The sequence below is a fragment of the Apis florea genome, unplaced genomic scaffold (assembly GCF_048593485.1).
Source record: "Apis florea isolate Af1SG1 unplaced genomic scaffold, ASM4859348v1 contig_3081_pilon, whole genome shotgun sequence".
Taxonomy (NCBI): domain Eukaryota; kingdom Metazoa; phylum Arthropoda; class Insecta; order Hymenoptera; family Apidae; genus Apis; species Apis florea.
The window spans coordinates 199961-215797 of record NW_028256703.1 but is presented as its reverse complement, the minus strand read 5'-3'; the positions used below and the strand labels follow the sequence as shown (position 1 = coordinate 215797).

Sequence of the window (15837 nt, the reverse complement as noted above, 5' to 3'; positions counted from 1 at the left end):
CGGGAAAAGTGATGATACTTTCTTAAAAAAGAATAAATATATCATAAATTTAAGTGGAATGTATTAACTTTCATTTTAAAAAAAGTATATTCTAAGAATTGAACTACTATTGAGTACATATAAATAAATTGTTTTGACTATTGATTATGCACAATCCCTAGGAGATAACGGATTAATAGGATTTGTCAATATTGTTATTGTTTATTATTGATAATTGAATTGTCAGTGAGAAAAAAATGATTAAAGAAAAAAGAATTCAATGATATGAAAAAGTAATACTGAAAGACAGATTAGGATATATACTTAATTAAATACATAAATATTTGTCGCTAATAAGAAATTGAAAAAAATAGAAATCTAATTGCTTGAATTTCAATGAATCCAATATATTCAAAAAATAGATATATATAGTGATTGAAAATTATAAATAAAGTTATAAATAAAATATTTGTTCTATATATAGTATTCCGCACATAGTAGTATTAGTAGTAGTTATATGTAGATAGGTAGTATACGTAATAGAATTAATAATTTTCATATGCTGTGTTCAAATTAATATAATTCTAGGATAACAATTTTTCTCTTGAATAAAGAATTCTTTTGGCAACGCTGATTGTTAGAAGAAAAATGGAGTAAGAATCATAGATAGAGAACTTAATGATATTTAAAATAACAGAAAATAGGTTAGAATTGTTAGAGGGAACTTAGGGACTTTTTTGGATTTATATTTGTAATTTGGATTTATAACATTAGGCGTGTAGAATGTGAAAATATTAGTACCACTAATTCTCGCATGGTGTGCTCAAGTCGCATAATGTATATAACTTTACATGACGTCACCTTTTCCCTACGGTAGGGAATTCTTCTGGCAACGCTGCCGATTAGTCGATTACTTGCTAAAACAATGGCTGCTACTTTCGATCAATATGACAAGTCCAGGTAAATAAAGAGACATTTTTGATCATGTTATTTTGCGTCATAAGATTAATTCTTACTCTAATAAATATTGTTGTGTTAACAATTAATCTTTAAAATTTAATTTTACTAATTTTGAAGAAAAGTTGTTAAGTTGTTAAGTTTTAGAAATTATATTAAATGATTTGATGTGTTTAAAATAATAAATTTAAAGTAACAAATGTTATTTAAAGCAATATATATATTTTTTAATATTTTGATTATATATAAAATATATATATATATATGTTTAATCAAATTATACATATATTATACATACATATATATATATATATATATATATATATATATATATAATTTCAAATTTTATAAATTTATAATATTCTGTGCAAAATTTTAAATTTATATTTTTTTTATAAGATTAATATTAAATTTTATAGAATTATATTCTTTTAGTTGGTATTTTGGTGCAATGTCACGACAAGATGCCTCGGATTTACTCATGGGTGAGAAAGAAGGTGGCGTATTCTTAGTACGTGACAGCACATCGATACAAGGAGATTTTGTTCTATGTGTACGAGAAGACAGCAAGGTTAGCCATTATATTATAAATAAAATTCAACAGGGTGACCAAATACGTTATCGGATTGGAGATCAAACATTTCCTGATATTCCCAACCTTTTGGCTTTTTACAAATTACATTATTTGGACACAACACCACTGATCAGGCCTGCACCTAAAAGAACACAGAGGGTAGTAGCAAAGTATGATTTTGAGGGTAATGATCCTGATGATTTACCTTTTAGAAAAGGTTGGTATTTGAAATATTTAAATACTATTATTAAATAATATTTAAATTTTTTTTTTTACTTTGAATTTAAATTTATATATGATATTTTTGTATTAGTATATTATTAATAATTCAATTAAATTATATAAATATAAAAATTTCTTTTAGGAGAAATTCTTACAATTATATCAAAAGATGAAGAACAATGGTGGACTGCTAGAAATGCTCTTGGTCAAACTGGTTCAGTTCCAGTTCCATATGTTCAAAAGTATGAAGAAGACAATCACTCTGTGATTGAAAATAATTCACGTCCAGAAAGTGGAGGAAGTTCAACTATAAATTCTAATTCAGTTCAAATTTCTGCTTCCCAAATGTCTTATCCAGAAAGTGGACAAGGGACCACTCGTAGATCAAATATTCAGAGAACATTACCTGCTTTTGCAAAAGTAAAACAAGCAAGAGTACCAAATGCATATGATAAAACTGCTCTAAAATTAGAAGTTGGAGATGTGATAAAAGTTACAAAGACTAATATAAATGGTCAATGGGAAGGTGAATTGCATGGCAAGGTTGGCCATTTTCCATTCACACATGTTGAATTTGTAGATAATGAGACTGGAGAAGACAATCAGGAAATTTAACGGAAGTCTTCCATTGAATAAAGAAGTTAATTTGGATAGTTTTATATTGGCAGTTTAAGTTCATATTAGCAAGTATTCTGTGTATTGGTACATAAAATCATCTCATTTTTAAATTTTTTATATAATTTGAAATTTCAAGTATTTTGTAATACAATTTTATATATTAAGTGTTAATTATATAATATTGCACAAAATTTAAATGAATATTTTTATAAATTGTTTTACTTTTCTAGTCATAAAGTATCAAATAATTGTAAATGATTACTAATTAATATTGATTTTGTCAGAAGTTATACAAATTTTCTGGTTTTAATTTTTGTACCGATACATATTGTACTGCTTAGCCATAGGTTGTGCCACAGATGGAACAACATTTTCTACTAGATATATTAAATGATGGAACTGTTAATTATATTATAATTGTAATTTACACAATTTACATAAATTACATAAATTATATATTACTATGTAATTGTATAAGTTTCGATTGCTGAGTAATTTTTTTAAGAGAGCAGAAACTGTGAATTTATGTTTATGAGTGAATGGTATAATATTTTCATGATTGTAAGTTACAAAAATTACTTGTTAATATGTAATTATAAAAACTGCAAAAATAATTAGTTTTGTAAAAATAGTAGCTATTTTAAAGTTCCGCTTTATGCTATATATATATATATATATATATATATATATATATATATATATATAAATTTAATATAATATATATATATATTAGTTTTATCATAATTATATCAGTCATAGGCATGTACGAGTTATTGTAAATTATATATTATTAATATTATTATACATATATATTATTAATATATAATTATATAAATGAAATATTCGTGATGTTTATAAGAATAACAATTTCAAGGATTTTTTTAAAAAAATTTTTTTCGATCTTAAAAACTAGTATAGATATAGTTATGTATGTATAAATACATTTTAATATATATATTTACATATTATTATATTTTATATTTGTATAATATGTAATTTTATCGTAAACTTTACACAATCTTTTTCTCTTTTTATATAATATTTTTATATGAAGAAAACTGATAATAGTTTTATTCACAATGATATATATTAATCATAAGTTGTATGTATGTTATGTATAAATATTTCAGGATAGAATTGTAATTTTCTTTATTTCCAAAGTTTTTAAATAATCTACAATTATTTTTCTTTCATATTTCCAAAAAGATATTTTCATCTTCAATCTTCAATAATGAAAATTATTATTCAAATAATATATAAATTATATAATTTGTATACAATTCTCAACATTTGATTATATTATATTTTCTATAAAAATTGAATTCAAATTTAAAAATTTTATTTACATATAGATTTAATATTAATATGTATGTTTTTAATTATGAATTGGAAAAAAAATTTCTTGTGGAATTGCAATTATATGTAAATTGTATAAGCAATTTTTAAGATTTTACATTTAGAAAATTAATTCTTGAATTAAAAATGACGAATTTATTAGTTCCTATATATAATTAGAAATTATTAATCTTGAAAAAAATTTTTTTTTTTAGTGTACAATTTATTAAAATATTAGTTTCTCATCAATGTACAATTTATTAAAATATATATATAAAAAGTGAATTTTAAATTTTTAACAATTTAATGAAAAGAAAATATATATATTAATTTTGTCAATATGGAGTCAGAATCATAAAAATATAATTGTTCACATAATTACTAAGAAAGTAAGTATTAAAATTATGCAGATTTTTACTTATGAATTTTTGTAACATTTTTTTATATAATTATATATATTAATATAATTTTAATTTTTTAAATGTATATGTTTAAAAAATAAGAATATTATATATAAATATTTAAAATAAGCATTTTTATAAGTACAAAAAATATATTAAATAATTTTTTTTTTATTATTGCCGTAATTTATTTCTATTACAAATAATTTTTAATATTATTTATATTAAAAAATATTTTCGATGATATTCTAATAAAATAATAAACTTTCAATATATTTTTCATCATTTAATATTATTTAATCTAAATTTATTCTAAATTTAAATAAATTCAAAAAAAATAAAATATAAAATAATATATTTTTTAATACATTGACATTTCTAAAAATTGTAAATAATAAATTTTTAAAAATGGATTTTATGATTTTATTTCTAGGCTCAAAAAAAAATCACTAATGAAAAGAAAAATATGTGCATGATATCTAAATAGAGTTTCTTTCTTATTCCATTTTTCTTCCGCCATATGTCTCCACAATTTATTCCCGCCAAATTTCTCATTTTACTAAATGCCAACAAGTGGTGAGATCACTGTTGAGTGACAGTGATTATTGGTTCAGTTTACTTATATTCTTGTTAATGTTAATGAAATAAATTATATTTTTAATTTTGCAGTCGTAGATCGATGCGTCAAATATAAGATCACAAATTTTTTGAGTTTTTTTGAATAAATAAATATATCAAAATGTACGTTAAAGTGAGAACAATGGATGGTAAACAGGAGGCGATATTGACTATCTCCAAATTGACGGAAGTAGAAGATTTTAAGGTATATAAAGTAGAAAAATATATAGATATATTTTTAAACAAGAAAACAATTTTTTTACATATAAGTTTATATAATTTTATTTCTAATATTTATTATATTATATATTTGATATTAATCCTTAATATTTAGATTTTGGGGTAAAAAACATATAATTTTATAAAATATTCTATTATCTTATTAAAAATTTCGCTTAATATTTTAATAATATATGGTTATACATAAAAATTAAAATAAATACTTTTATTTATTTTAAAATGTTATTCTTTCTTATTTTTATATTCATAAATAAATATTTTGTAAAATATTTGATTAAAGTAATGTTACTAGAAATATTGAAATCTTTACATAATTAAAGATTGTTATTATTTTAGCATGAAATTGAAAAAGAATTACATATAAAAGCTGATTTACAACGATTATTTTTTCGTGGAAAACAATTGGAAAATGGTTACAAATTATATGATTATAATGTTAATTTGAATGATGTAATTCAGTTAATGGTGAAAGTACAAATTAATGACATAGAAAATAAAGCTACCTCAAGTAATAGTGTTACTATATCTAATTCTAATTATGAAAAAGAAATTATAGATAATTCTAATAAAGAAGAAGAATTGGTTGAAGCAGAAAGTTTATATTATAAAGTTGGAGATGCAGTAGATTGTCTTGACCAAACTTATGGGGCTTGGTTTGAGGCAATAATATTAAAAATCTTTAAAAAAGAAGATAAAGTCATTTATAATTTACAATGGGAATTTGATGAAAAAGCTCCACCTTTTAATGTACCTGAATCATCAGTACGACCACGTGCAAAGCATCTTTTACAATTTAATAGCTTAAAAATAGGTCAAAATGTAATGATTAATCATAATGTTGATAATCCTAAAGAAACTGGATTATGGTATGATTTTACAGTTTCGAAAATAGATAAAAAGAGAAGAGTACAGGAACTTATTGGAACATTGCATATTGGAAGGTGAATTTTATTAAATAATTTTAATATTTAATTTTTTTAAAGTAAATATAATGTATGATTAAAATATATATTTGAATATTTATTTGAAAAGGGATCAGTTGCTTGAGAATCATAAAGTGAATCCTAAAGGAGAGATTTTTGCTATAGAAGAACCAAAACTTCTTAAAGACAGAACTCCTGAAGATGAACAACATATGATTAGTAATGGTAAACGAAGACGTGTTCAAGCTATTTGTAATGCATGTTTAGACAATCCTCGTAAAAAATGCAGAGAATGTGGTTGCAGAATTTGTGCTGGAAAAGAAGATGAACATAATCTTCTTTTATGTGATGAATGTAACTCTGCATATCATTTAAGATGTTTAAATCCTCCATTATCTTCTATACCTGAAGAAGATTATTGGTATTGTCCAGAATGTAAAAACGATGAAAATGAAATTGTGAAGGTTAATTATTATATGATAAAATTTTATTTTATAACATTTATATATAATTTTATAAATCTTTATTTTTTAAAGGCAGGTGATAAACTCAAACAAACGAAAAAGAAAACCAATGAAAATAGTAATAGTAAAAGAGATTGGGGTAAAGGAATGGCTTGTGTAGGAAGAACAAAAGAATGTAGTATAGTTCCACCTAATCATCGTGGGCCTATTCCAGGAGTAGAAGTTGGAATGTGTTGGATGTATAGAGTACAGGTAACCAAATTTTTAATTAAATCTTTAATTTTTATATATTTTTATAAATTAAAAATTAATAATAGGTATCTGAAGTTGGAGTACATAGACCACATATAGCTGGAATTCATGGAAGAGAAACAGATTGTGCATACTCTATTGTATTATCTGGAGGATATGAGGATGATATTGATAATGGCGATGAATTTATTTATACTGGTTCTGGAGGGAGAGATCTATCAGGTAGGATATTTGATTATAAATAAATATATTCAAATTAATACATTATATTATGTATTATTAAGGAAATAAAAGAACAGCAGAACAAAGTTGTGACCAAACATTAACTAGAATGAATAAAGCATTAGCTGTAAATTGCAATGCAAAACTTAATGCAACAGTTGGTGCTACAGCTGAAGATTGGAGAGGTGGTATACCTGTAAGAGTTGTGAGAAACTTTAAACTTGCTAAGCATAGCAAATATGCACCAGAAGAAGGCAATAGGTATAATAATTATAATTAATATTTATATTTTTATATATATAATAATACTTACTTTTTTAATAAAAATAGTTTTCATAAAAATTTTTATTATAGGTATGATGGTATATACAAGGTAGTAAAATATTACCCTGATACAGGTAAAAGTGGTTTTCGTGTATGGAGATATTTATTAAGAAGAGATGATCCTGCACCTGCACCATGGACTAATGAAGGTAAAGCACGAATAGAAGCTCTAGGTTTAAAACCAATGTATCCAGATGGATATCTTGAAGCAATGGCAAAAAATAATAAAACAAATAAGAAACGAAATATATTTGCTGAAGAAGAAAAATCTAATTTTTCAAAAAACAAAGAACCACCAAAGAAAAAGCAAAAGTGCGAAATTTATGAATTGGAAACTGAAGTATTGAAACATATTAATCAAGATAAAACAAATGCAAAATTATGGGAGGAATGTCGTAAAGCTTTACCGGATGGTAAAACTATATTTTTGCAAAAAGTTTCAGAAAGGTATATTTTTATATAATATTTTAATAAATATTATATTTTAAAATTTTTATAATTTTTAAATTGCAGGTTTACATGTCCGTGTTGTTTGGAACTTGTTTATAATCCTGTTACAATTCCATGTACACATAATATATGTGTTAATTGTTTAAAACGTAGTTTTTCATCAGGTGTAAATTGTTGTCCATCATGTCGTCATTTATTAGACAAAAATTATAAAATGGAAATTAATCAATTTTTATCATCGACTCTATTATTACTTTATCCGGGATATGAGGGCGGTAGATAACATTAACTTGTAAAAAAATATTATATTCAAATATGAATTCACATACATGCTTAGACTCTATTAAATAATATTTCTAGATATAATTTATACTGTATATTATAGTTTTAGTGATGAATTACGTTAGATAATGACAAATTTACTACAATATACATTTACAGGGTGGATATTTTGAAATTCTGGTAACTTCAAAACATTGTGGTAACTATTAATGATACAAAAAATTTGTTGCCATAGTCCACTATTAATAACATTTTTATTATTATTATATATTTATTTTAATAAATTGACTGATAGTACTAATTATATAATAATAAAAATGAATTCAAAGAAAAAACATACATATAAAAAATAAAAAAATATATATACCCAATTAATTATTATAGTACTTATTTTTATATTAATTTTTGGACTTATACAATTTCAAGTTCTACATTTATATGTAACATAAGATTTATACAACTGACTACATTATAAACGTTTGATTATTTGTTTATATATGTATACACGCTTATTAATGTGTTCAAATCAATTGTAATAATTCTAATTTGTATTTGAATGAATTTTATTGTTTTTTCTTAAAGGCGTAATATAACTTTTCATAGTAATGAAAAGTTTATAAAACAATCATGTCATTTTATAGCAAAATAAATAAATATTTTTATCATAATACATTATATGTTAGAATTTTTCATTTTGAAAAGAAAGTCTAATTTTATTTTTTTCTTTGATTAATAGGGGGAACAATCTCACTTATCCATTGGAGATATTTTTCATTTCCATTTTGGATCTACAAATTTTTATTTTATTGTAATTGTATATGTAAAATGTAATTTAAATGTAATTAAAAAATTGACTACTTACAGGTAATGAAATGACTTCACAAACTTCATATGGATGGTTCTCTCTATTCAAATTGAATTTAAAATTAATTTTTAAATAATTTGATTTATTTTAATATATATTATACGATACTAAATATAATAATATGTACTTACTTTACATATTTTGTTAAAGTATCTACTGTATCAGTTCTGGTTTTTATCATCTGAAATAAAAAATGCAAAATTTATACTAGTAAATTTGATTTATATTATTATTATTATATTCTTTATATTTTACCAGTAAAAGTTCGCTATCTTCGTTTATTTCATTTTTCCATTCATATCTGAAATATAAATAATAACATTTTTAAATGAAATAAAAATATTCCAATTTGTCTTAATATTATATATTACATTGATGTAAGTCCTGGTATAATATTGACGCATGCGGCTAATTTATTTTTAACCAAACCACTGTAAATATAGATAATCATAATTATTTTATAGAAATAGATTTTTTTTTCGATAGATTATATCAATTCTTACTGAGCCAATTTTTTAGCAATATCTTGTGTTGGAACTGTGACATATGTAACAGAATGAATTCCAGCAAGACTACTCATGTTTTTATAAGTATTAGCAGTAATATTTCTAGTTAAACAAAAGAATGTAATTAATCCGAAAATTGATTTGCACCGCATAAGCGACATTTATTCAATTGCAAAAAACTTTTTTCACTGATGTGAATATTGCTTCAGAAGAACTATTTAAAATGTATTCTCGAATCTCGAAAAGCTCGATTCGATATCGAGCAATCGTTTTTCAAAAATTTGTATCGATTAAATTATTATAGAATTTTTTTATTTAAAAGTAAATAATAATTTATATTATTTAGTAAATTATTTTCAATAATTTTTTCGTTATAATAATCTTTTTGAAAATTTTTTTCAAGTACTATATATTTATAATATTTGTTTTAGTTACTATTTACTAATTTATTTTGACAAGCAATGAATTTATAAGTTTGTTTTTTTTTTTTAAAGAAAGTAATACATAAATGATAGTGTTTGTACATTTTATATTTAGATATAATGATAATATATAATAAGCAGATTTATATAAATTATGGAAGACATTTTTATCTTATTTTGTAGAATCACATAAACATTAAGTGTTAATTAATGCTTTTTCAACAGGATACTTAACTACGCTTATATTAATTTATTTATCATTTGATTATAATATTTATATACGTTAATTTTAATTTTAAACATGTATTACATTCTAAAATATATTTTGCACTTGATATTTTTTATACAAGAAATAAGTAAAGTTTATATATTTATTAATTTAAAATATTTATTAATAATTATCGCTAAATATTTAAATATTTAATAAAATTATTCGAATTAAATTATATGAAATTAATTATTTATGATCTTTCAAAAATAAAGAAGCTGATAAAAAATTGATTTCGATTTTTAAATGAATATATTTTGAAATGTTCTTATAAAATAAAAAAATTGCATTTACATTAAAATATTACATTAAAAAAAAATATGTATATGTGTGAATGAGTGTTAAAGTCAAATTTTGAAGGTCATTAACTTTTTTTTATAGATATAAGAAAAAAAGAAAAGTTAAATATCATTTGAATGTATTCAATTTTTTTTTGTTAATTTATTTTTCAAGAAATATATTCATTTGTGTATCAAATTTTTTAAAATATTTAATTTTAAATATTTAAATTTTTTAATATTTTAATTAATCATTTATCATGTTTTTTTATGTATTTGCACATTAATTTTCATTTTTAAAAAAAATCAAAATATTAACATCGTAAAACAATTTACATATGAATAATTAATTTTTAAAAGTTTTCTATTTTCGTTTTCGTTTTCATTTGAACATTTTTATTTTTCAGTTTTAATTCGGCAAATAATATTCCCTCGGAATATATTCTGGTTTTGGACTACTCGATTCGATTCCAAGTAATTCTCCCATGAATGCAATATACGTGATAGCCAGACGCAGAGTTTCGATTCTCGAGAGCCGTTTTTCATAAGCGAAAGTTGGTACCTGAAGAATAATTGCCAAAAAATGATAAGAAACATAATGAATAATAATAAAAGATAAATCATTAAAATATGAAAGTTTGTTTTATAACTAATTTAATATAACTATTTTATATATATATATATTATATTAATTATATTATGGAAATCAAAAACTAGTATAAAATATAAAATTTAAATTTAAATTATTAATTTCTAAAAATCAAATATATATATAAAATTAAATATATGAATTTTTAGAAATATAAACATATTAATATATACATATATAATTTATACATATAAACTCACTTTTCTACGTAATTTATCAAAGGCTTCATTCAAATTAAACATTCTTCGCCTTTCACGGATATTGGCTGCTCTTCTTTGTGAAACAGTTGCTACACGACGTCTTGGTTTCTTTGTAGTAGATGATGGAAGATTCGGAGATCTACCATTAGATGTATAGCGACTAAAATTATTTTAATTAATACATAATTGATAAAATATTTTTGTTTTTTTAAAATTTGAAATTTTCCAGAATTTAAAATCATTTTCTCAATTTATTATCGTGCAAATTAAAAATATATTAAAAAAAATATTTATAACAATATAATATATAAAAATAATTACCTTTGATGTAATAATGCACAAGGTTGTCTATATAATCCATGTTCGTTTACGTGAGAGTGTGAAGGAGGTGGTGTTTGGTATAAAACAGAACTGTCCCACATCGGGTAGCTTCCAAGTTCGCCGCTGACGTATTGCGACATATCCGCTGTAATCACCTATTTCATTTACTTATGTTTATATTTATTTGCAGGCTGTTTTTTTTATTAATATAAAAGAAAGAGATCATTAATTAATTATGTTAAATATTATCGTTTATTATACAATTAAAATTAAAGATTTAAAGAATAAAATATAGTATCAAATTAAAAAATATTAAGAAAAAGTCAAATTTTTCAATCATACAATACAAATATCATGATTTTGCTTAATTATTAAATATTATTCTGAAAAATATTATATTGAAAAATGTATTGATACAAATGTATTAAGCATATTTTCATATATATTCATGTTTCATGTTTATATGAATATTGAAAAATTAAATCAATTTTAATTATTTATACTCACTGGTGTTTGGTTTCCATTAATCTCCCACAACGATTCGGTATAGTTCATATCCCGGATTCTGTCCAGCGGCGAACGCAGGAAGAACACTTCGTCTCGTTTTTAGTTAAAAAAAAAACAATGAAGGAAAATAAAATGTTTGTCACTGGCACAACTGTCACCTTCAATCTGATTCCGAAGATATCCTCGTCTATGAATTGAACTCCGAGATTTCGGTAAATTTCGAACCCGCCCCTTTTTCAAAGCAACCCTCTAAAACCACTGTTATTCACCATTCTTGAACGCTTGCGCCGTGATCTCTATCCTTATTGGAGCATTTCACCCTTAATCAGTTTGGGTCAAACACGATCATTGGATAGATAGTTATAAAGGGGTGGAGCTTTCAAGTAACCTTCATGATTTGCCTTGTTTCATAGAAGTTGAGGGTTAAACAATATCAGGATTATCGACCGTGATATGAATGATATGTTAAAGATGGACAAACTACATTTTATATTTTTTTTTTAATCTATATTTTTCTGAGTTTTTTTAGTTTCTATTTTTCATTTTTTCATTATAACTACAAGATTAAAAAGATTTTATTTACATTCAATATTTTATATATATGATTACAATTTATTAAAAAAGAGATTAATATTTATAAAAATGATGAAATTAGAGGAAAATATTTATTATTTTATTATTATTAAAATGTTTTTAATTACAAATCTATATTTTAATCTATATCTATATTTAAATCTATATTGTTTTTCTTAATTTTTATGATAAAATTTTTAATATTATATATCTTATATTTTTTGTTATATAATCTATATTTATGTAGATTTACTTCTTATATACCTTTAAGCGAAAAGAATTGTTTAATTAGTTTTAATAGTGAATAAATATATTGTGTATAACATATATTTGATTTCCCTTCAAGTGTTACAGCATATGTTAAATGAAATGTAATCATCTACTTTTTTTTAAATATATTAAATATAAATTTAATATGTATTTTAAATAAGCATTGAGAATTGATATTTGCTGAAAAATAATCTATTAAACGATATAATACATAATGCATAAATAATGCATAATTTCATTTCAAATAGTACAAAAATGTTTCAATAATATATAATTTTATAAACAAGAAAAGTTTTATTAACAAATAAATTAATTTTTTCTAAAGTCAATTATCATATATATCACCAATTTATTCATATATATCATTTTATTAAGATATAAATTTTTTTTATGATTATTTCTTCTATGATCATTTTTAAAGTTATTACAAATAAAATTTTTCGCAAATTATTATGATTTCTTTATGTCTATTTGGAGATAAATTGTTTCATAAATTAAGTTTCTAACAGGATCACTCAAAAGACCATGACAAAATCTTCTCAGAAGGGTAACATATTGTTAACCGAGGGAGTGCGTTCCCCCGAATTAATTAAATAGATATTAGTCGATTCACTTGACACTAAATTCTCCCTTTGAACGCGTATAAACATCCAGCATGCTCTCTCCGTGTCAAATCTCATTGTGTTTGCTTCAAGAGTTCTGGGGTGCATGAAGTTATTAATATTCGATCACAAGTAAGCAGATTTCTTATTAGGATCTCTTTTTGGTGTTATTTTTTCTCTGCCACAGTATTATTGTTGTATGTTTATCATCTTTTTGTTTTATTTTATATATCATTTTAAAATATAATTTAGTTAAATTCTTTTTTCTTTTCTTATTGAAAATAAAATTTTATTTTTTATTGAAATGAAAATTTTAGATATCACTTATTTATTTATATTATACAAATATTATTATATTAAAATTATTATTAAATATATTTATTAATTTATTTACCTTATTTTCTATAATTTTTTTAATATAATTTAAAAACGAATGAAATATATATATATATATATATAAAGAATTTTTTAATACTAGAAAAATAGAAAATAGAAAATTATTTCATAGAAAAGAAAAAAGATTTTTATCAAATTTATATAAATTAACTAATATATTAAATGCATTATAATTGAATAATATTTCTTATTTTATTATATTTGTTAATACAGTAAATGTAATATGTATTTGAAGAATGTTTTTTAAAAAATATGATACAATAAATTGAGAATGATATATGTTATAAGTTTGTACATATTGATTGTGAGGGTGGATCTTTAATTCGAATCTGGTAATATGTACTATATCCATAACTGCAAGCTGACGCTTTGGATCAATGCTTTGAGCGTCGGCGCTGAAATGCTTCATAGCAAAACTTGGAAGCTTTTCTAGAATAAAGAATATAATATAATACTTCTCATTATAAAACATATCAATTAGAACAAAATAAAACATACTAAAAAAAGAATACTGTTATATATAACATAGTTATATAACAATATAATATAATAACAATAAATTCTAAAAATAATAAAGTGAATTTTTAAAAAATTTTATTTATTGTAATCATTTTGTAAAATCATTTTAAAAAAATTATAATAAGTAAATATTCAACAATTAATGTTAATACTTTAAATTAATTTAATTGTAAAAAATATTTATGTTATATCTTAAATCTATTTCAAATATAATTATATAGAATTTTCTGAAAATATGAATATCAATTAACTGGAAATTGGTGAGATAATTTCATGTAAGATTTTTTCTTTCCAAAAACTTTCGTTACGGCTTTCTTAATGAATTATTAACAAAAAATATTCATATCATCAATAATCACGAAGCATTGTAGACTAGTTAAGACAACTAATATTACTATTACTACTAACTAATATTAATATTAATAGGTATGTGCCGCAATACGAACAAATCCAAACAATATACATAAAAAAATCTATTAAATATAACAAATATTTTTAAAAAAAAAATTACATCGAATTATCTTTCATTCAGAAATAATAAATAAATTAATTAATTATTCGTTTCAAGAACATAAATCTTATTTGTATAGAATTTTTGTCTTCTTTATCATTCTTTTCTTCTTTTACTATTCTCTTCATCCTCATTTTTCTTATTATTTTTCTTTCTCTTTTATCGTTTCTCCATTTTTTTTTGTTCTCTTTTTCTTCTTTATCAATTTCTCCTCTCTTTTATCAATTTTTTTTATTGTGTCTTTTTGTGTCAATTCCTCTTCCTGTTTTTCTCCGTTCTATTGTTTATCGTTCATTTATTAGTAAAGTTTTATATTCGTCTTTTTATATTAATTTAATGTTCATTTCGATTTATTCGTCCTATAATAATAATTATTTAGTTTATTTATTATTTCTAAATACAATGTAATTCTCTTTTCATAATTCTTTTTCGATAAAAAAATATATGTTATATATATATTATATGTTAGAAATTTCCTCGACACATATTGCTTGAATTTATTCGTACTTTTATGTAATGTTAATTCATCTTGGTTTGACTACGATATTTCGTGAATAACTAAATATTTTTTGATGGATCATTAATAAAATCATAAGTTTTTGCAAAGGAAAATATTACTTTTACTACTATTAAATTATTTCAGAAATCTCTATATATTTTTATAATAATCATATAATAACTATATATTTTCGAGACATACTATATATTTCTGCACATATATTAAATATTTATAAATAATGAAATAATATATATTATTTATAAATTATTTATAAATTAACATATAATCACAATTTATTTTTTAATATTTCATAATATCATATTATTAATGGATATAATATATTATTTGATTTTATATTATTTTATATTATTTTATAATATTTTATATCTATCAATTTATATAATATAAAATGTTCTATTTTTTTTTTATATTTTAGAAAATAAGAAAATATATTTTAATATTTTAGAAAAATTAAATTGACAAATAAGCAAAATGATGTGAAGAGTGTCAGAAATCAAATTTGGATTCATTTCATGGTGCACGTGTTCATATGATCTAATTTTGATGCGTTTCTAACAATGGATGCGCTT

General features: G+C 21.8%; 4 protein-coding genes across 7 annotated transcripts; 2 read left to right on the top strand and 2 right to left on the bottom strand.

Moving 5' to 3' along the window:
* Positions 1–510: 510 nt before the first annotated feature.
* Crk (Crk proto-oncogene, adaptor protein) lies at positions 511–2981 on the top strand. Of its 3 annotated transcripts, XM_086908663.1 has the most exons (5): positions 511–632; positions 857–939; positions 1372–1433; positions 1541–1727; positions 1875–2981. In XM_086908663.1, the coding sequence occupies exons 1-5, from the start codon at positions 628–630 to the stop codon at positions 2345–2347; spliced, it is 810 nt and encodes a 269-aa protein (XP_086764789.1). In that variant the 5' UTR covers positions 511–627; the 3' UTR covers positions 2348–2981. The 3 variants fall into 3 exon arrangements, with proteins under 3 accessions (XP_086764789.1, XP_086764787.1, XP_086764788.1); XM_086908661.1 differs by having other exon boundaries at positions 519–632; positions 1372–1727; XM_086908662.1 differs by lacking the exon at positions 511–632 and having other exon boundaries at positions 708–939.
* Positions 2982–4243: 1262 nt separating this feature from the next.
* Positions 4244–8536, top strand: UHRF1 (ubiquitin-like with PHD and ring finger domains 1). The gene is made up of 8 exons (XM_086908660.1): positions 4244–4909; positions 5281–5885; positions 5977–6331; positions 6404–6583; positions 6649–6805; positions 6868–7066; positions 7160–7576; positions 7643–8536. Exons 1-8 carry the CDS (start codon positions 4826–4828, stop codon positions 7860–7862), a joined length of 2217 nt encoding a protein of 738 aa, XP_086764786.1. The 5' UTR covers positions 4244–4825; the 3' UTR covers positions 7863–8536.
* Positions 8237–9505, bottom strand: CUTA (cutA divalent cation tolerance homolog). The gene is made up of 6 exons (XM_003690064.4): positions 9230–9505; positions 9098–9157; positions 8982–9027; positions 8858–8907; positions 8724–8766; positions 8237–8649 (listed from the first exon to the last, which is right to left on the bottom strand). Exons 1-6 carry the CDS (start codon positions 9391–9393, stop codon positions 8575–8577), a joined length of 438 nt encoding a protein of 145 aa, XP_003690112.1. The 5' UTR covers positions 9394–9505; the 3' UTR covers positions 8237–8574.
* A 236-nt stretch (positions 9506–9741) lies between these two features.
* Positions 9742–12175, bottom strand: LOC100866793 (protein Fer3). 2 transcript variants are annotated; one of them, XM_012487687.3, is made up of 4 exons: positions 11878–12175; positions 11371–11525; positions 11050–11209; positions 9742–10762 (listed from the first exon to the last, which is right to left on the bottom strand). In XM_012487687.3, the coding sequence occupies exons 1-4, from the start codon at positions 11923–11925 to the stop codon at positions 10610–10612; spliced, it is 516 nt and encodes a 171-aa protein (XP_012343141.1). In that variant the 5' UTR covers positions 11926–12175; the 3' UTR covers positions 9742–10609. The 2 variants fall into 2 exon arrangements, with proteins under 2 accessions (XP_012343141.1, XP_012343149.1); XM_012487695.3 differs by having other exon boundaries at positions 11371–11515; positions 11878–12153.
* Positions 12176–15837: the final 3662 nt, after the last annotated feature.

Bases quoted from the DNA above. Each gene is read 5' to 3' on its own strand.
- Crk (XM_086908661.1), top strand. From the start codon at position 905: ATGGCTGCTACTTTCGATCAATATGACAAGTCCAG. The intron at 940-1,371 runs GTAAATAAAGAG...ATATTCTTTTAG, and splicing joins GATCAATATGACAAGTCCAG to TTGGTATTTTGGTGCAATGT. The intron at 1,728-1,874 runs GTTGGTATTTGA...AATTTCTTTTAG, and splicing joins TGATTTACCTTTTAGAAAAG to GAGAAATTCTTACAATTATA.
- UHRF1 (XM_086908660.1), top strand. From the start codon at position 4,826: ATGTACGTTAAAGTGAGAACAATGGATGGTAAACAGGAGGCGATATTG. The intron at 4,910-5,280 runs GTATATAAAGTA...TTATTATTTTAG, and splicing joins CGGAAGTAGAAGATTTTAAG to CATGAAATTGAAAAAGAATT. The intron at 6,332-6,403 runs GTTAATTATTAT...TATTTTTTAAAG, and splicing joins ATGAAAATGAAATTGTGAAG to GCAGGTGATAAACTCAAACA.
- CUTA (XM_003690064.4), bottom strand. From the start codon at position 9,393: ATGTCGCTTATGCGGTGCAAATCAATTTTCGGATTAATTACATTCTTT. The intron at 9,158-9,229 runs GTAAGAATTGAT...CTATATTTACAG, and splicing joins ATTGCTAAAAAATTGGCTCA to TGGTTTGGTTAAAAATAAAT. The intron at 8,767-8,857 runs GTAAGTACATAT...CAATTTGAATAG, and splicing joins ACTTTAACAAAATATGTAAA to AGAGAACCATCCATATGAAG.
- LOC100866793 (XM_012487687.3), bottom strand. From the start codon at position 11,925: ATGAACTATACCGAATCGTTGTGGGAGATTAATGGAAACCAAACACCA. The intron at 11,526-11,877 runs GTGAGTATAAAT...TAAATGAAATAG, and splicing joins TTAATGGAAACCAAACACCA to GTGATTACAGCGGATATGTC. The intron at 11,210-11,370 runs GTAATTATTTTT...AAATAATTTTAG, and splicing joins TGTGCATTATTACATCAAAG to TCGCTATACATCTAATGGTA.